The 21,289-nt window shown below is 46.9% G+C and overlaps 1 protein-coding gene across 1 annotated transcript in view; it reads right to left on the bottom strand.

The window, feature by feature from the left end:
- Positions 1 to 21,289, bottom strand: part of LOC309564445 (uncharacterized protein) — a 382,799-nt gene that overhangs the window by 158,366 nt on the left and 203,144 nt on the right. Inside the window, 3 exon segments of the mRNA XM_082269075.1 lie at positions 18,003 to 18,347; positions 18,349 to 18,731; positions 18,734 to 19,552. Of these exon segments, the coding sequence (XP_082125201.1) occupies positions 18,003 to 18,347; positions 18,349 to 18,731; positions 18,734 to 19,552 (1,547 nt within the window).

Raw genomic sequence — 21,289 nt, 5'->3', positions numbered from 1 at the left:
GGATTGTTGTACATGTAAGGATTACATTTAATTTGGACTGTTTAGTGCTTTCTACTTTTTTGAAGTCCTGGGACTCTTTTGGCCTGCATGGTCAGAAATTGTCTTTGTTTGTTGGGTTTGTTATGTTTCCGGTTTCGTTTAGTTTTAGATCATCAGACAAGGAATGATAATTACTATCCTTTATTTTTTTTGCTCCAAGGTCAATGTCGGGTCATTATGATGTCCAGGAAGGGTATCCTCCTAACTTGTGCTCTGAGGTCAGAAAGGGGAACCTCCTAACTTTTGCTCTGAGGTCAATGTCGGGTCATCTTGATGTCCAGGAAGGAGAACCTCCTAACTTGTGCTCTGAGGTCAGGAAGGGGAACCTCCTAACTTTTGCTCTGAGGTCAATGTCAGGTCATTATGATGTCCAGGAAGGGTAACCTCCTAACTTTTGCTCTGAGGTCAGGAAGGGGAACCTCCTAACTTTTGCTTAGAGGTCAGGAAGGGGAACCTCCTAACTTTTGCTCTGAGGTCAGGAAGGGGGAACCTCCTAACTTTTGCTTTGAGGTCAGGAAGGGGAACCTCCTAACTTTTGCTCTGAGGTCAATGTCAGGTCATTATGATGTCCAGGAAGGGGAACCTCCTAACTTTTGCTCTGAGGTCAGGAAGGGGAACCTCCTAACTTTTGCTCTGAGGTCTATGTCAGGTCATTATGATGTCCAGGAAGGGGAACCTTCTAACTTGTGCTCTGAGGTCAGGAAGGGGAACCTCCTAACTTTTGCTTTGAGGACAATGTCGGGTCATTATGATGTCCAGGAAGGGGAACCTCCTAACTTTTGCTCTGAGGTCAATGTTGGGTCATTATGATGTCCAGGAAGGGGAACCTCCTAACTTGTGCTCTGAGGCCAGGAAGGGGAACCTCCTAACTTTTGCTCTGAGGTCAATGTCGGGTCATTATGATGTCCAGGAAGGGGAACCTCCTAACTTTTGCTCTGAGGTCAATGTCAGGTCATTATGATGTCCAGGAAGGGGAACCTCCTAACTTATGACTGGATTTGCCGGCTAATCAGGATTATTGCCAGAACTCAGTCTGGAAGACTCCAATCTCCTGCAGCCTGCTGACTGATAGGAGAGATGTCACTGTCACTCTCTGCAGTAAGAGACAAGTTTGGATTAGATAGGAAGGAAGGATGGTGCTGGTGGAAGAGAGATCTGTAGGGGAAGATTCTGTTTTCTTCCCTCCAATGGCAGCCCAGTGTGGGTAGAAGGAGGACAGCAGGGGGCAAAGGTTTTGTTTTGTTACATTCCACTTGGTGTCCAGGAATATTATAATTGACAAATGAGATGGTAAGAAGGTGAAGTTTGCCTTTATTTCCTGGTAGAAGTTCTGTAAGGAGGTCTGATAAGTAAATGCAGGTAAAATGACCATCATAGATCAAGACCCCCGCTCCCTACCTTAGAGTCTCCATGAGCTCTACAGCCTCCACTTCCCTCAGAGCCCTGCTGCCCGCCAACCTAATCAAGGGCCCTAGAATCCTTCAGCTACACTACTCCCTCAGAGCTCTTCAACTCCAGGACCCCATCAGGAGCCCCTAGAATCCATCAGCTATCCATTGTCCCTCAAAGCCTCTCAGCTTCTCTACTTCCCTCAGAACCCTCAGCATTTTCCTCCCTCTGACACCAACGATTGAACATATTCTTAACGGCAGGCTGGGGAATGTTTTCTACCTCCTGACCAGCAATGTAGGGGGCTCCATGCTCCATACTCTTGACCCCAGTGTTCTGCCGAAAACTCCAACTTGCCGAGAATTCAAATCACTTCACTTCCCGAACTGTACACCAGGAATAATTGTAGATTTCGACCACTCAGTGTTTTCACAGAACAGGCGGCAGCCTTTACACTCCGGTACATTCTATAATGAGTGGACATTTTTAGTCTGCCCGCTAGTAACCAAACCCTCCAATTACCTTCCTTCCTTCCTTAAATGTCTTGTAGAATAAATATATCTGATACCTCTGCTATAATGCAACGGATTTCCTTCTCCCTTTCCGTTTGGAAATCTTCCACTCAGTGAGTGCCTGATGGGATTGATCGTGCTGATGTGTGCCATCAAGTGAGTCTTTTCTGTGGCTCCTATGAAGCCCACATAAACAGTATCTCACAAAAGTGAGTACACCCCTCACATTTTTGTAGGTATTTTATTCTATCTTTTCATGTGACAACACTGAAGAAATGAGACTTTGCTACAATGTAAAGTAGTGAGTGTACAGCTTGTATAACAGTGTAAATTTGCTGTCTCCTCAAAATAACTCAACACACAGCCATTAATGTCTAAACTGCTGGCAACAAAAGTGAGTACACCCCTAAGTGAAAATGTCCAAATTGGGCCCAAAGTGTCAATATTTTTGTGTGGCCACCATTATTTTCCAGCACTGCCTTAACCCTCTTGGGCATGGAGTTCACCAGAGCTTCACAGGTTGCCACTGGAGTCCTCTTCCACTCCTCCATGACGACATCACAAGGCTGGTGTATATTAGAGACCTTGCGCTCCTCCACCTTCTGTTTGAGGATGCCCCACAGAAGCTCAATAATAGGGTTTCGGTCTGGAGACATGCTTGCCCAGTCCATCACCTTTACCCTCAGCTTCCTTAACAAGGCAATGGTCATCTTGTAGGTGTTTTTGGGGTCGTTATCATGTTGGAATACTGCCCTGCAGCCCAGTCTCCGTAGGGAGGGGATCATGCTCTGCTTCAGTATGTCACAGTACATGTTGGCATTCATGGTTCCCTCAATGAACTATAGCTCCCCAGTGCCGGCAGCACTCATGCAGCCCCAGACCATGACACTCCCACCACCATGCTTGACTGTAGGCAAGACACACTTGTCTTTTTACTTCTCCCCTGGCTGCTGCCACACACACTTGACGCCATCTGAACCAAATAAGTTTATCTTGTTCTCATCAGACAACAGGATATGGTTCCAGTAATCCGTGTCCTTAGTTTTCTTGCCTTCAGCAAAATGTTTGCGGGCTTTCTTGTGCATCAACTTTAGAAGAGGCTTCCTTCTGGGATGACAGCCATGCAGACCAATTTGATGCAGTGTGCGGCGTATGGTCTGAGCACTGACAGGCTGACCCCCCACCCCTTCAACCTCTGCAGCAATGCTGGCAGCACTCATACGTCTATTTCCCAAACAACATGCACTCAACGTCTTTGGTCGACCATTGCGAGGCCAGTTCTGAGTGGAACCTGTCCTGTTAAACCACTGTATGGTCTTGGCCACCGTGCTGCAGCTCAGTTTCAGGGTCTTGGCAATCTTTTTATAGCCTAGTCCATCTTTATGTAGAGCAATAATTCTTTTTTTCAGATCCTCAGAGAGTTCTTTGCCATGAGGTGCCATGTTGAACTTCCAGTGAACGGTATGAGAGAGTGAGAGCGATAACACCAAATTTAACACACCTGCTCTAAATTCACACATGAGACCTTGGGCTTGTGGAATCAAAACAGAGACCTGTGATCCTAAATAGGAGGATCACAGGGGCTCTATGTTCATTTCAGAGAGAACCATGGTCTGCTGTGTTCACAACAGCAGACAGTTTTTCTCTCTCCACTGGGGAGCGATCGCAGGTGCGTGGCCGCCAGCCCCATGGATCAACTTCCCTGCTGCCTAATGAGGAGGCAAGTGCCTCCTGCTGTGCGCACGCACCCCCAGCGTTGCTCCTGCGAACCGCTGTACCTGTATATCTGTGGTGGGGGGTCGGCAAGAAGTTAAAATATCATTGAGAGGGTCCGTTCTTCTTTTGTATAATTGCCCTTTTGCAGGCCATGTACGGTCAGGATGTTTAGTCTAGAGGAACATATTACTAGAATTTTTCTCCACAATGAATAGAATCTTCCAACCAGTAAGTGGGGAAAGGTTCTGACCCTAAAGGGGTTAATGTAGGTTTCCTTTCTATATATATATATATATGTGTGTATCAGTCACAGTGACTATGGAGGAAGAGGACGGACATGACGGGGGGTGGGGGGGGGGGGTTACTGGGTGTAAATAGAAAATAAGATTTTATTACCCTCTCTTCTGCCAGTTTCAACAATGTCTTCTCTCTACTTCCTCCCGACTCACCTCTCACCCGGAACTTCCTGTTTATAGCTGAAATCACTTCCTGTCTGGGTAGAACTGAGATCGCCATCTTGTGGTGCTCAGAGGAACTTTACCCCCGGACAGGTCTTGTAGTGAGAACACGGCTTTGTGCTGTGTGTGTATGTACTTTATATCCTTATAGATGTGGTCGTTTCCACTCTTACCAAGGGACATAAAAATATATTACTGCCTACTCCAGCCTTTCTCATCCAGGGTTCCTCCAAAAGTTTCTAGGGTTTCAGGTAATAAACACTTTTGTTTCTCAGTAGCAACTGGCATCGAGGGATTAGCTGATAACTCGGTCCGAACCTAGTTTTGGACCAAACTATGGCTGTTTGGATGAATGTCAGAACATTAAAGCGGTGTTGTCCCGCACCAAAAATTATAAGTCAGCAGCTACCATACACATATTGTAGCTGCTGACTTTTAATATTAGGACACTTACCTGTCCTGGAATCCAGCGATGTGGGCACCCCAGCCTATGTTTCCATTGACTGTCGGATGCTGCCACTGCCATTGCCGGTAGGGGAACCCGGCCGTGAAGCCTTGCGGCTTCACGACCGGGTCCCTACTGTGCATGCGCTCTGTGCTTGCTTATTGGCCTGGAAGGAAGAGGGGGCCGACATTCTGATGTACCCGCGGCGAGGTCCGACGGAAGTGGGGACAGGGTACCTGTCAAAAACAGTGGAACTTCTGCTTATCTGCCCCCCCCCCCCCCCTTCGTTGCCACATTTGGCACCTTTGGCCGAGGGGCAGATAAGCAGAAGTTCCACTTTTGAGTGGAACTCCGCTTTAACCCATTCACACCCTTGTTTGAACCCCTGATCAATGGGAGCTTAAAATCATATATAGAAGCGGTATTTCTACTGCCTCTGTATTTGCAGCATCCCGCTGTCACTGGTTCCTAAGGAAGCCGCCTTGGTGTCTCTAGGAACCATGGGGGATAAGGGCATGTGGCCTGATTTGGTTCAGGGAGGGGGATGCATTCTTTTCCCCCTTCATGTTTGGATTGAGGGTCTGGTATGGACATTGGTGGCCTGTTCCAATGCAAGGGGCACATCATCAATTTGAGACTAAAAGTTGAAATGACTTTGGCAGAGAGGATGTTCTCCTGTGATTTAGAATTGGCTCCCTTTCTCCTTGGGGGGAATCCATGCTTTTCACCCTTCATGTTTGGATTGAGGGTCTGGTATGGACATTGGTGGCCTGCTCCAATGCAAGGGGCACATCATCACTCTAAAACTGAAAGTTGAAATTACCTTCGGCAGAGGGAATGTTCTCCTGTGATTTATAATTGGCTCCCTTTCTGCTGGTCTCCACCACAGCTACAAGTGAGGGTATTCCCCTGTGGGAATAGGTTGCAGAAGATGGAGTAAGCATGTCTGAAAGAACATGGTAACCCAGGTGTAGACTGTTCTGCAATGAATCCTAGTGGCAAAAAGGGGGAAGGAAGCACCTGAGTACCTTATATGGGGTCTAGCTGCAAGTGGCATTAAAGTGTGTGACCAGTGGTGTGATGTAAAACCTGATCATCCTCCGGAGACTGAGCTCTGAGTGGTTGAATCTTAGTGGCTAATTTGAAAAGGGAATACATTCCAAGGAAATCCCCATTTATAAAGTAAAGGACAAAGGCACAGGGTGACCCTGCCCTACCTGTTCATGATGGTGGACTGTATGTAAAGTCCAAGCTTCCCCCATTACAATTGGAAACTCCTGAATTGGTTTGGGATGTAAAGCTATGGAACTCTGCCCTGGACCTGTAGAATACTCTGCAGCTAACTCAATGCGTTTCAATGAGTGCCAATGTGAGCGCCCCACGCAGGATCCAGTGCCCGAAGCATCACCACAGACCATCTTCACAGAGCAGTGTCTGGGTACGAGGTTGCACCAATCTGAATACACTGCTTCTGTATAGATGTTAGAGGTCATGGAGAAGTTCATTGAACAATTTAAGTAAAATTAGAAAAATAAGAAATTAGTGCAGCTGATTTCTACGTGAAGAAGAAGAGGTTCATCACCTGAGGACTCACTGAGTATGGGAGGATTATAGGGGAGGCGCCCAAGGTAGTCGTGTCCTCAAAAGCTTGTCAGTGTCCAGTCACCTGAAGGTACTTAACTATAACCCATGGTGTATAAATATGTTGCCTGTGTCCTGTACTATATGATCACGATAATAAGGTTACTTCCAAGTACCTAACCCCCCACCCCACACACACACACACACACACAAGTATTTTAGCACCCACATACACGCCTGTCTGAATACATCAGACGTTTGAATAAGATGCTGTACCAGATCATGTTAAAAAAAGGGATGCAACCTTCTGCCGTAGATCAAGCTAGAATGCAGCAGATCTTGAGAGGTGCTCTACTCTCTGATCCAGTCTGGATTCAGCTGAAGCCTTCAGCTGATGCCATGTAATTTTAGTATCCTTAGCTTATTATGGTAGTAAAGGAGGAAGAAGCCTTGTTTGAGGACAATGAGGCTGTAGCAAGGTCAGCATCAGCATTTCTAGTCGATGTTAGGTCAGTGGGGGTAACCAAGCCCAATTTAGAAATAGCCATCCTGAAGTCACAGGTGTCTTTAATGATGGAAATGATGAATCTCCTGACAGCTAAAACCACCACATTGCCAAGCAGACCTTGAACCCTACAGCCATTCCTGCAGAGAAGCCTATGGATCAAGTAGTCTGTCTTAACTGCAGAGGAGTGGGTCATTACCAACATGTCTGCATGAGTCCACTAAAACATGCCAGCCAGTTCCAAGAAGCCTGCAGGAAACCTGCACCGGTGAAGGAGTCAACCGGGTGCCCATTTAAGCCTTTGGGCAGAGACGCAAGGAAGTCACAGCGGTAGCCCAAACTGTCACAGGGGGCCCTCACTGCTGTTTCTGAATGGCCAGATAATCCGTCCCCATCGACATCAAGTGTTTGGTCAAGGAGAGTTCATATCAGCCCTCTGGGACTCAACCAAAACGCAAACAAAACCCAAAGCCCAACAAGAAGAGGGCACGAAAACAGGCCACAGGACAGGCTAAAGGCTACCACTTCCTGCAAGTTCCCTGCCAAGCTTGTGGGACCTTCTCCTGTTTTGGCCACCCAAGTAGAAGGAATCTACATCAAAGCTTTTCTGAATACTAGGCACAAGTGACCCTTCGCTACGGAGACTTGTACGATAAGCATCTTAAACACCTTCTATTGCAGAAGTTGGAGGAGTTAGAGATATGGGGCATTGGGACCCCAAATTTCACCTACGATGGCTATCTGCCAGATAAGCTGACTTTTGACCCCTCCGTGGCCAGAAAAACTGAGAAGTTTGACACACTGGCAGTGGTCTGTCCTCGCCAACCAGGGACCCAGGAGTATTGTCCTGGAGCCTAATACTCCAACCATGGATATACACCCCATGCTTACAAAATGTCTGGTACGAGAACAGAAGGGCCCTACTGTAGGAGTTGGAAATATATGGCGCTTAGACCGGTGTGAGAAGATATTACAACAGGTAAAGTAGCGTGTTTACAAGCATCAGTCAAGCTCAATTGGAAGCAACCAGGCAGTTTCATTGTCCTTGAAGCTGACTGCCAGAGAGAAGACACAGGGGGGTGGAGATAATTCCAGAAGTGATATCAACCAAAGTGTTGCAGCAAAGTCACGGGAGGATTCCGGTTAGTGTCCGCAGCATCACGGCCTCAACAGTGAGGGCACTAGCTTGGATGTTGGTGGGGCAAGTGAATTGCCACCAAGTTTCACTGTCTGATTTGGTGGGAATAATACTCCTCTCAACTTAATGGAAGGAAAGAGCCAAGACTCAGCTCCTGAGATGGCAGGCTGCATTCTCTAAGAGTGAGTTCAATGTGGGATGTACATTGAGCGCCCAACCCTGGATTCGTCACCATTCGTTGCCACAGACCCTCAGAAGCTGTAAGCCGTCACCTCCTGGCCTCGCTCTAAAGTGGGCAGTGGTGGATACATTTAGGGATTTTGCTTGTACGGAGCAGACTTCGTAACCAAAACAGTTACCAATCCAATCACATGCATCCTCACTACCACCAAGTTGGATGCCACTGGTCACAGGTGGATGGCCGCTCTATCAGGATTCACTTTCACCCTGAAGTACCATTTGGGGGTCAGGAATAAAGATACGGGAGCTTTGTCAAGAAGAGCCTATGGTTTAGGATGTTACTGTAACATTACCCAAGTTGGAGATGAAGGCCTGCCCAAGCTTTCCAAGAAAGATTTGAGAAGGGACCAGATGGAAGAACCTCTTTGCAGCTTGATATTGAGGGCTTTGGAGAGCCAACACCCCGATATACTACTTACTGACTCCCAAAAGGAAGCCCGTCTGCTGCACAAAGAGTGGGATTGGTTGCAGGTGTACAACGGAGTGGGCCCCTCTGATGATCCTGAAGAGAAATTACAGTTGTTCCTACCCAAGAAGCATAGAGAGATGATGCTAACTGCCCTACGTGACAACCATGGCCACCTAGGGCCTGAGAGGACATTCAACTTAGTGAGGGACTGGTTCTACTGGTCCTGCATGCGGGCTGAAGTCGAGGGCTACTGCCATTCTTGTATAAGGTGCATACAGAGGAAGACTTTGCCACACTGAGCTGCCCCAATGGGCCATCTTCAGAGTCAAGGACCCATGGAGCTGGTGTGCATTGGCTTTCTGTGCTTGGAGCCTGATTTGAGTGGATAGGGAAATATCTTGGAGGTGACTGACCACTTCACTAGGTATGCCCAGACATTTCCCACAAAAAAACAGCAAGCAGTCAGTGTGGCCAAGATCTTAGTGGAAAAGTTCTTTGTGAATTATGGTCTGCCTCAGCATATCCACTCTGATCAAGGGAGAGACTTTAAAAGTACCTTTATCGAGAGGCTCCTGAGCCTGTTATAAACTTCAGACCTCAAAATCACCCTCAGCCAGAGAGGTTCAATCATACTCTTTTAGATATGCTTGGGACTCGCACTTCTGAACAAAAGCAACACTGGAGTAAGCATATCGTGGCCATTGTACATGGCTACAACAGCACTGCAAATTATGCCAGAGGCTGATGTTTTACACAGGAGGCTTGACTCCCAGTTGACTTGACCTTTGGCATGTCCCTAGACCACACCTCAACAACATCCTACCTCCACAGCTTCACGGAAATCCCATCCAGTGACTAGGTCTAAGTCTGCACCCCTCAATGCAGAATAGGAAGACAGTGAGGATGAAAAAATGTGAATAGATTGGCTGTGGCCATCTCAAATGTTGGGGCCTGCCACCCCTTCTTCTCCTTCTCCCAAGGAGATAGACTGTTAGGAACACTCCCTGTGTACACTGAAGTGCTGTCATGAATCTGCCAGTTAAGAGTTAATTTAGTGCAGACTAATTGCACTAATTGGCAAAAGGCTGGCCTATTTAAACACCACAGCAGCACTGAGCCATTGCTGTCTTGTCTGCAGCTTTACCTGTACTTCCTGATCCTGAACCTGCTGTTTCCTGTTGACTTCCTGATCGACCTCCCGGCTTGTCCACTACTTCGTCTGCTTGCTGCCCGCCCTGACCTTGGCTCGTTCCTGTGACCACTCCCCTGCCTTATCCTTGTCGGCTTATCTGCTTCTGATTCTGGACGTGTTCACCTCCTGGTGGGGCAACCCTGGGGACCGCGACCTGGTGTTAGCTTGCAGCGCAGTCTATCCCCACCACCAGGGGCTCTAGTGAAAACCAGCTAGCACTTAGACTCCGCACCTCAGACTAGCCCGTGTCTACCACCAGTGTGACCCGTCCGTGTTCCTGTTGTACCAGATCCCACGAGGCTACCTCTGCACGTCAGGCTCAGCCACCAGCACCATTACAGTACAAGACAGCCATGTCGGAGCCTGCAAGAGGGGCCTCTCCTCTGGACGAGATCTGCCAACACTTGGCAGCATTGTCGCAAACAGTCAAGTCGCTCCAGGACAGCTATGTGCACTTGGAGGAACGCATGCACTCTGTGACTAACCCGGGGATCCCTCCTGTTTCTTTGGTACCCCCAACTTCCACGACACCAACAGGTTCGGTCTCAGGACCCACAGTGGTGATGCTACCACCTGAACCCAGGGTTCCTACACCAGAGCGATTTTCAGGAGATCGGGACAAATTTAGGGCGTTCCGTAACGCATGCGAACTTTATTTCTCACTGCAGCCCCGGACTTTCTCCTTGGAAGCCACCAAGGTTGGATTTGTCATCTCCCTACTCTTGGATGAACCCCAGTCCTGGGCACACCGACTTCTTGAAGAGTGCAGCCCACACCTAGACTCCTTGTCTTCCTTTTTTGGTGCCATGGCTCAATTATATGATGATCCACAGCGCACTTCCACAGCGGAAGCTGCTCTTCATGCACTCCAGCAAGGCCGCAGAGCAGTAGAGGAGTACGTCTCGGATTTTAGACGGTGGAGTACTGATACCGAGTGGAACGACGCAGCGCTACGTCACCAGTTCCGCTCAGGCCTATCTGAGGGTCTGAAGGACGAGCTAGCCCGAGTTGGCATTCCAGACTCCCTAGAGGCATTGATTTCATTGGCTATCCAGATAGATCGCCAGCTTCGTGAGCGCCGTGCGGAAAGGTCTGCCCAGCACCCACGCCCGTTCTGGATGATGCCGCGGTTCGCAACTCCGGCTCATGTCACCTCCACCAGGCCCATTCCGGCCAACCTGGCTCCTGCTAACTTCACACCAGATGCCCCAGAACCCATGCAGGTTGGCGTTATGCGGTCTACCCTAACCGCTGAAGAACGACACCGCCGGCAAAAGAATAACCTCTGCCTATACTGTGGTGAAGCCGGCCATTACGTACGTTCTTGCCCAGCAAAGTTACGTAAGTTTCTCTCCATCTCTCCTTCAAGTTATCCAGCATCCGCTGCCAGTGCTACTCACTTAGCGCTCCCTGTTTCGTTTCAACTCCCGGGAGGTACAATACCAGTCACCGCAATTATTGATTCTGGAGCGTGCAGCTGTTTCATTGATCTCACGTTCGCCATCCAACAACACATCCCTCTTCAAACCAAGACTCAAGGACTTTCCATTTTTCTTGCAGATGGGTCTCATATTAAGTCTGGACCTGTGACTCAGGAGACCCCTCCACTTCCTATGGTCACTTCTTCAGGTCACAAAGAGCTACTCAGCCTGGATGCTATTGCTTCCCCTTTATTTCCGGTTATCCTGGGATTGCCGTGGCTGCAGGCCCACAACCCGCAAATCGATTGGATGACAAGAACGATCAAATTTCAGTCTGATTACTGCATAAACTCCTGTTTACCGGTCTCTCTCAGCCCTGCCAGTACCCTGCTCTGTTTGGACTCTGACACAGATCTGATTTCTGCTGTGCCTAAGCCTTATCATGGCTACCTGGACGTTTTTAGTAAACGGGGGGCCGAGACCCTTCCTCCTCATCGGACATACGACTGCCCGATCGAGTTACTTCCTGGGGCCGGGATTCCATTCGGTCGTATCTTCCCTTTGTCAGAACGGGAATTGGAGGCTCTGAAAGAATACGTGGATGAAAATCTAAAGAAGGGGTTCATTCGTCCATCGACATCCCCAGCAGGGGCAGGAATCTTCTTCGTGGATAAAAAGGACCACTCTCTCCGCCCCTGTGTGGACTATCGGGAACTAAATAAGATCACGGTCAAGAACCGTTACCCTCTTCCCCTGGTACCAGAACTTTTCCAAAGACTGAGGTCAGCCTCCATTTTCACTAAGTTAGACTTACGTGGGGCCTATAATTTGGTCCGTATTCGTGAGGGGGATGAGTGGAAAACAGCGTTTCGCACCAGGTTTGGGCATTTTGAATATCTGGTGATGCCCTTCGGCCTGTGCAACGCCCCAGCAACCTTTCAACATTTTGTAAATGATATTTTCAGAGACTGGTTAGATATCTTTGTTATTGTCTACCTGGACGATATCTTGATTTTCTCTGCATCCCTGGATCAACATCGGGGACATGTCAAAAATGTCCTCGGCAGACTCCGCCAACACGGATTATATGCCAAGCCGGAGAAGTGCGAATTTGAACGCCAGAGTATTCAGTTCCTAGGTCTCATAATTTCCACTGAAGGAATTAAGATGGATCCCCAAAAGGTCTCAGCCATCTTGGACTGGCCACCCCCGTCAGACAAGAAGGGGGTCCAGCGCTTCCTAGGTTTTGCCAACTTTTACAGGAGATTTATTAAGGGATTCTCTGACATCATTTCCCCCATTACACAGCTCACGAAGCAGAATACCCGGTTCAATTGGCCTCCTGAAGCCCAGACTGCCTTTCTAACCTTGAAAAGGCTCTTTACAACTGCTCCCATCCTGAGTCACCCGAATCCTGCCCTTCCTTACCTTCTTGAAGTAGATGCATCAGAAGTGGCCGTGGGGGCAGTTATTTCGCAAAGGCAGGGTACTAAAGATCTCATACATCCTATAGCCTTCTTCTCTCGTAAACTTTCCCCAGCAGAAAGGAACTATGACGTTGGCGATCGAGAACTTCTGGCCATTAAGGCTGCCCTTGAGGAGTGGAGGTACTTGTTGGAAGGGGCAACGCATCCTATCCTCATCTTCACAGATCACAAGAATCTTGAGTATTTAAGAGCTGCTAAACGGCTGAGGCCACGTCAGGCACGTTGGGCATTGTTTTTCTCAAGATTTTCCTTCCATATTACCTACCGGCCGGGATCTAAAAATGTCAAGCCAGATGCGCTCTCCCGCATGTTTGATGATCCAAAGGAAGTGCCAGTACCCGACACCATCCTGTCCGCAGGTAATTTTTTGTTATTACAGACCAACCTGATGGCCCAAATAAAGCAAGCTTCTGCAAAGAATCTCTGTCTCCCTGAGGTGTCCTTGGTATCCAGAGATGGGTTATTATGGCTTGAAGACAAGATCTTTGTCCCTGAAGAGGTCCGAGTGACGGTTTTAGGGTTATGCCATGACCACCCTCTGGCGGGCCATTTTGGTACTCATAAGACCCTGGATCTATTACAACGAACATTTTGGTGGCCAGATCTGGAACTGAGTTGCAGGGAGTACGTGAAGTCTTGTACCGTCTGTACCCGGAGCAAGTCTGTAAGAAACAAGGCGTGGGGCCTGCTCAGGCCACTACCAGTCCCTGACAGGCCTTGGAAGATGGTCGCCATGGACTTCATAGTGGAGCTTCCCCCCTCAGAGGGCTGTTCCGCCATTTTTGTGGTCGTTGATCGTCTATCTAAGATGGCCCATTTCTTGCCACTCAGGAATACGCCCACGGCCAAGGAGACTGCAGAAGTTTTTATTAAAGAGATCGTTAGGCTTCATGGGGTTCCTGCAAATATTGTTTCAGATAGAGGGGTCCAGTTTACCTCCCGCTTCTGGAAAGCCTTGTGCGACGCGTTGAAGATTGAGCTGTCCTTGTCTTCCGCCTACCATCCTCAGACTAATGGACAAACCGAAAGGACAAACCAGACGTTGGAACAGTATATCCGTTGTTTCACCACATTTGTCCAGGATGACTGGGTGGCCCTACTTCCATTGGCAGAGTTTGCATACAACAATGCTAAACATTCTGCTACAGGGCAAGCTCCATTCTTCGCAAACTACGGTTTCCATCCGTCCTTCTTACCGGACGTTCCCGCTGAACCCACAGTTCCAGCAGTACAGGATATCATTAGCTTCCTCAACCGCAATTGTAAACTGCTGCAGGATGCTATAATAAGGGCACAAGCAGCCTCTAAAAAGATTTTTGACAGGAAGAGGAGAGGGGAACTAATCCTTCAACCAGGTGACCAGGTATGGCTATCTACATGCAACCTCCGCCTAGCCTGTCCCTCAAAGAAATTGGCACCCAAGTTTATTGGACCCTTCCCGGTCAAGAGGAAACTCAACGAGGTCTCATATGAATTACACTTACCTGATTCTCTTAGAATTCATCCGGTGTTTCATGTCTCCTTGTTAAAACCTACAGTCCCTAACTCCTTCCCGGGCAGAAGCTTGGAACCACCCGAACCTGTGATTGTCGATGGGGAGGAAGAATATGAGGTGGAAGCTATTTTGGATTGCAGGAGGAGGAGAGGTCAATTACAGTTTCTCATAAAGTGGAAAGGTTACGGCCTGGAAGAAAATTCCTGGGAACCGGAACGGAATATCCATGCTAAAGAACTGATCTATGCTTTCTTTCGCAGTCACCCACAAAAGAAAAACCTATTGGGCACCCGGAGGTTGCCCTTAAGGGGGGGGCAATGTTAGGAACACTCCCTGTGTACACTGAAGTGCTGTCATGAATCTGCCAGTTAAGAGTTAATTTAGTGCAGACTAATTGCACTAATTGGCAAAAGGCTGGCCTATTTAAACACCACAGCAGCACTGAGCCATTGCTGTCTTGTCTGCAGCTTTACCTGTACTTCCTGATCCTGAACCTGCTGTTTCCTGTTGACTTCCTGATCGACCTCCCGGCTTGTCCACTACTTCGTCTGCTTGCTGCCCGCCCTGACCTTGGCTCGTTCCTGTGACCACTCCCCTGCCTTATCCTTGTCGGCTTATCTGCTTCTGATTCTGGACGTGTTCACCTCCTGGTGGGGCAACCCTGGGGACCGCGACCTGGTGTTAGCTTGCAGCGCAGTCTATCCCCACCACCAGGGGCTCTAGTGAAAACCAGCTAGCACTTAGACTCCGCACCTCAGACTAGCCCGTGTCTACCACCAGTGTGACCCGTCCGTGTTCCTGTTGTACCAGATCCCACGAGGCTACCTCTGCACGTCAGGCTCAGCCACCAGCACCATTACATAGACACTGGAATTCTTAGGCTGGAGGCTCCTGAGATTGTACCTCAGAGTCAACCCCTGGAAGACCCTCAAGCTTCCCTGCTGGCAGGAGATTCTGAAGACTTTCACTCTTCCATAGTTGAAGAAGAAGGACCTGTTGTGGAAGAGGAAGAAGCAAATGCTTTGTGAATTATGGTCTGCCTCAGCGTATCCTCTATGATCAACGGAGAGACTTTAAAAGTACCTTTATTGAGAGACTCCTTATAAACTTCAGACCTCCATATCACCCTAAGGGGACCCTCAGCCAGAGAGGTTCAATCATACGCTTATAGATATGCTTGGGACTCACACTTCTGAACAAAAGCAACACTGGAGTAAGCATATCGTGGCCATTGTACATGGCTACAACAGCACTGCAAATGATGCCACAGGCTACTCCTCTTCCAGGCTGATGTTTGGACGGGAGGCTCGACTCCCAGTTGACTTGGCCTTTGGCATGTCCCTAGACCATACCTCAACAACATCCTACCACCACAGATTCACGGAAATCCCATCCAGTGACTAGGTCTAAGCCTGCACCCCTCAATTCAGAACAGGAAGATAGTGAGGATGAAAAAATGTGAATAGATTGGCTGTGGTCTTCTCAAATGTTGGGGCCTGCCACTCCTTCTTCTCAAGGAGATAGACACTGGAATTCTTAGGCCAGAGGCTCCTGAGATTATACCTCAGAGTTAACCCCTGGAAGACCCTCAAACTTTCCTGCTAGCAGGAGATTCTGAAGACTTTTACTCTTCCATAGTTGAAGAAGAGGGACCTGTTGTAGAAGAGGAAGAAGCGGATGCACAGGAGGAAGGAATGACTGTGCAGGAAGAAGAGGCTAGTAAGCCTATAACCTTCCCAATACAGATTTGCTGGTGGGCGAACCCAACTTCCCCCCTGGCACATCTAGGTGGGCCATCCCAATATCGGTGGCTTGTGGACAGAAGAACCTCCCTCCTCATGGCAATTGGTGTGAGGTTCCTCTGTCAACTTCTCCCTATAATTATTGGAAAGTAGGTGCTATAAATATCTCCTAAACAAGCACCGTCCTGTCGGCACTGAGGGGGCTTCCTTTTTAAGTACTTCATAATGAGCTAGTATGCGATGCCTTTGTCTTTACAGGTTTTTTTTTTTGCTCACATTTTTTTTCATAGGGTTTACTTCCTCTTTAACAAGGCATGGTCTTTTGGGGACCAAAGGTTTTTTGGTGGGGGGAGTGCTTAACAGGTACCCCCCTCCCCCAGTCCGATTGCACACCTCGCAATGCTGCTGCTGCCGACGGACACTGTGCAGGTCACACACCTTGCACCCATCAACTAGGTTTGCACGGCATCCCTCCACACGTGCATTTGTCTGGCTTGTCAATGTAAACTACCACAGCTGCTACGTTTGCATGGCACCCCCAGCGTCCCTCCAGATGGACTGACCAGATGCTAAACGCTCTGGGGCCACATGTTGGACACCCCTTATGTAGTGCAAGTACCTGCCTGATTGGACAGAGTGAATGGATAGATAGGTGGGCCCTCCTATTCCATAGTTTTAGTAAATCTAAAAGGACATATGACCAACATTCATTACGGCTCAGCGAATGAGTGTCACATTCGTTTATTTTTTTTAACCACCTACAGACCGCCCACCCACATTGTACGGCGGATGAGCGGCCTGTACAGGCATTCCGATGTATTGGTACGTCGCTGTCTGTTTCTGGGTGTAGGGCGTGCACATGCGGGAGTCTGTCAGCAGGTCCCGGCAAGTGATTCATGGCTGGGACCTGCTGATCGGCTGTGTCCAATCACAGCCCAGAGCTCTGTGTTGACATCCAACACAGAGCTCTGTACAGAGGGAATGGTCTCTCTGTTTCGTATCCTTGCAAAGCAGGGATAAGAAGCAAAGAGATCTTTGGGAAAAAGCAGTACACATTAACACTTGTTAGTCACACAGATAACCTTTTTATTGCCCCTAGATGTTAACCCCCTTCCCAGCCAGTGTCATTAGTACAGTGACAGTGCATATTATTATCACTGTAATTAGTGTCACTGGTGATGTCAGAGTCAGATACTCCCCCAGTGTCAGTTAGTGTCAGATTGCCCATCACACTCCCACTATAAGTTGCTGATCACCGCCATTACTATTATAAAAAAAAATTCCAGTATCTATCCCATAGTTTGTAGACGCTATAACTTTCTTACAAAACATTTAACATACATTTATTAAATTTTTTTACCAAAGGATTTTTTATTTATTTTTATATCAAAGACATGTAGCAGAATACATTTTGTCAAAATTTATAAAAAAAAAAAATGGATTTTTTAAATTATATTATTACATGTTTCATAAGAGAAAGTAAAAAATATTTTTTTTCTCAAAATTTTTGATCTTTCTTTGTTTTATAGCAGGAAAAAAAACAATGTCAGTTAGTGTCAGATTGCCCATCACACTATCACAGTCCCACTATAAGTTGCTGATCACCGCCTTTACTAGTATAAAAAAAAATAAAATAAAAATTCCCAGTATCTTTCCCATAGTTTGTAGATGCTATAATTTTCACACAAACTACATACATTTATTACATTTTTTTACCAAAGGATTTTTTATTTATTTTTTATTCCAAAGACATGTAGCAGAATACATTTTGGCAAAAATAATAATAATAAAAAAAATATTTTTTAAATTTTATTTGATATGTTTTATAACAGAAAGCAAAAAATATTTTTTTTTCTCAAAATTTTCGATTTTTCTTTGTTTATATAGCAGAAAAAAAAACAATGTCAGTTAGTGTCAGATTGTCCATCACACTATCACAGTCCCACTAGAAGTTGCTGATCACCGCCATTACTAGTATATAAAAAAAAAACAAAAAAAAAAAAAAATTTCCAGTATCTATCCCAAAGTTTGTAGACACTATAGCTTTCTTTCAAATCAAGTAACATACATTTATTAGGATTTTTTATTAATTTTTTTTACGATAGGATTTTTTTATTTATTTTTATACCAAAGACATGTAGCAAAATACATCGAGGCTTGTGTGGGACCCCTGATGTACAGGAAGACAGGACTTCCATGAGGAACAATTCCCTCACACAGGACTGGAAAGTGGCTTCTCCCCCGTGTGAGTCCTCTGATGTGTGGAAAGACTGGACTTGTGTGAAAAACATTTCCCGCACTCAGGACAGGAATATGGCTTCTCCCCCGTGTGTAATCTCTGATGTTGGTAAAGATTGGATTTATGTGAAAAAAAATTCCCGCACTCTGGACAGGAATACGGCTTCTCCCCCGTGTGAGTCCTCTGATGTTTGCAAAGACCGGACTTGTGTGAAAAACATTTCCCGCACTCAGGACAGGAATAAGGCTTCTCGCCAGTGTGCGACATCTGATGTGAGCAAAGCTGTGACTTATTTAAAAAGCATTTCCCGCACTCAAGACAGGAATACGGCTTCTCCCCCCGTGTGAGTCCTCTGATGTTTGCAAACATCGGACTTGTGTGAAAAACATTTCCCGCACTCAGGACAGGAATGTGGCTTCTCCCCCATGTGAGTCTTCTCATGTGAATAAAGATGGGACTTCTGTGAAAAACATTTCCCACACTCAGGACAGGAATGTGGCTTCTCCCCCGTGTGAGTCTTCTCATGTGAATAAAGATGGGACTTCTGTGAAAAACATTTCCTGCACTCAGGACAGGAATATGGCTTCTCCCCCGTGTGAGATCTCTGATGTGTGGAAAGATAGGACTTCTGTGCAAAACATTTCCCGCACTCAGGACAGGAATATGGCTTCTCCCCCGTGTGTAATCTCTGATGTTGGTAAAGATTGGATTTATGTGAAAAAAATTCCCGCACTCTGGACAGGAATACGGCTTCTCCCCCGTGTGAGTCCTCTGATGTTTGCAAAGACCGGACTTGTGTGAAAAACATTTCCCGCACTCAGGACAGGAATAAGGCTTCTCGCCAGTGTGCGACATCTGATGTGAGCAAAGCTGTGACTTATTTAAAAAGCATTTCCCGCACTCAAGACAGGAATACGGCTTCTCCCCCGTGTGAGTCCTCTGATGTTTGCAAACATCGGACTTGTGTGAAAAACATTTCCCGCACTCAGGACAGGAATGTGGCTTCTCCCTCGTGTGAGTCTTCTCATGTGAATAAAGATGGGACTTCTGTGAAAAACATTTCCCGCACTCAGGACAGATATATGGCTTTTCCCCCGTGTGAAAGGTCTGATGTATGTAAAGATATGCCTTTCTTGAAAAACGTTTCCCGCACTCAGGACAGGGAAACGGTTTCTCACCCATGTGCAATTTCAGATGTCTGTAAAGATGGGACTTCATTGCAAAAAATTTGCCGCACTCAGAACAGAAATACGGCTTCTCACCCGTGTGCGATCTCTGATGTCTGACAAGATGTGACTTCCTTGAAAAACATTTCTCGCACTCAGTACAAGAAAATCGCTTTTTCCCCGTGTGAGAACTATGATGTCTGAGAAGAGTTGAATTTTGTGCAAAACATTTCCCGCACTCAGAACAGGAATACGGCTTCTCCCCCGTGTGAGAGTTCTGATGATTGCAAAGATGTGACTTCTGCGAAAAACATTTCCCGCACTCAGAACATGAATATGGCTTCTTCCCTGTATGAGACCTCTGATGTGTAACAAGTCCTGATTTTTGTACTAAACAGGAAAACCTTTTATCTGTTGGAAGGACGGCACCGTCCCTCACAGTCTGAGGTTCCTCAAGATAAGAGGAATACGATGGTCCGGCACCGTCCCTCACAGTCTGAGGTTCCTCAGGATAAGAGGAATACGATGGTCTGGCACCGTCCCTCTCAGTCTGAGGTTCCTCAAGATAAGAGGAATACGATGGTCTGGCACTGTCCCTCACAGTCTGAGGTTCCTCGGGATAAGAGGAATACGATGGTCTGGCACCGTCCCTCACAGTCTGAGGTTCCTCAGGATAAGAGGAATACGATGGTCCCGCACTGTCCCTCACAGTCTGAGGTTCCTCAGGATAAGAGGAATACGATGGTCCATCTACACTGTGTGGTCCCGGATGGACATTTGAGGTAGCCGGGTTTTCTCCTGGACTATACTGTGTGATGTCCTCATCTTCTACTTTACAGTCTGGAGACAAAGTGAGACAATCCTCTGAGGTTTTCCTCATCTCCCGTCCATGTACTAAAATAGAAATACAAAGATTATTACTAGACTTCAGCAGATTGGTTCCCCTAAACCAGGACTCCGCCCACATCAGACAGCTTTGTCTCTGAGGATCTTACAATTCCCCCTCAAGGTAACTAGTAAATGGTTCCTCTGATCTCCTACCAGTTCATTTCTTTATTCATGGACCTCAGTCAGAGAGTGAGGAAACAACAAGAACTGTCTTTTATAGGAGTGACAGTGATGAGGGGATTATAGGACGAGTGTCCCCTCCCCCTCTATCACTCATTGTCATCTTCCCAACACAAAGAAGTCCTGCACTTCCTTATTTAGTCCATGATTTAGTCATGAATAACAGCGGGGCTGAGCCCCACCAGAGGTCAGAGAGTGAGGATGGGGGGAGAACAACCAAGATGAAGACTGGACTGATCCTGAAGACCACCATCATTGGGTTACTGACTCCTCCCTCATTATCACTTTCTGTTTAAGGTTCCAAAGCTGGAGGATGTTATCACATTATTATCACCATGTAAAAGTCTGTCCTCCAATCAGATCATCAGATATAAAATGTCCAGCTGGTGGAAAATGGGTGTAACAAAAGAGAATCCATATTATGTGTATATATAGCAGTGGGTAGAAGGGAGAGAGCAGAAGTCAGGAGTATGTAATGTACAAAATGGAGTATATAGTGCAGGGGTCAGGAGTATGTAATGTACAACATAGAGTATATAGTGCAGGGCTTTGGACTATATAATTTGCAAAGTAAATTTAAAACTTTAAAGTCACTGCTTTACTAACGGTAAAACAGTGAAACAGTCCAACTAAAAATATACATACAGTATCTCACAAAAGTAAGTACACCCCTCACATTTTTGTAAATATTTTATTCTATCTTTTCATGTGACAACACTGAAGAAATGACACTTTGCTACAATGTAAAGTAGTGAGTGTACAGCTTGTATAACAGTGTAAATTTTCTGTCCACTCAAAATAACTCAACACACAGCCCTTAATATCTAAACTGCTGGCAACAAAAGTGAGTACACCCCTAAGTGAAAATATCCAAATTGGGCCCAAAGTGTCAATATTTTGTGTGGCCACCATTATTTTCCAGCACTGCCTTAACCCTCTTGGGCATGGAGTTCACCAGAGCTTCACAGGTTGCCACTGGAGTCCTCTTCCACTCCTCCATGATGACATCACAGATCTGGTGGATGTTAGAGACCTTGCGCTCCTCCA

This window comes from Pelophylax lessonae (genome assembly GCF_965119305.1).
Source record: "Pelophylax lessonae genome assembly, chromosome: 9".
NCBI lineage: Eukaryota > Metazoa > Chordata > Amphibia > Anura > Ranidae > Pelophylax > Pelophylax lessonae.
Note: the sequence above shows the minus strand (reverse complement) of the source record. Positions and strands in the feature narration are given on the sequence as shown.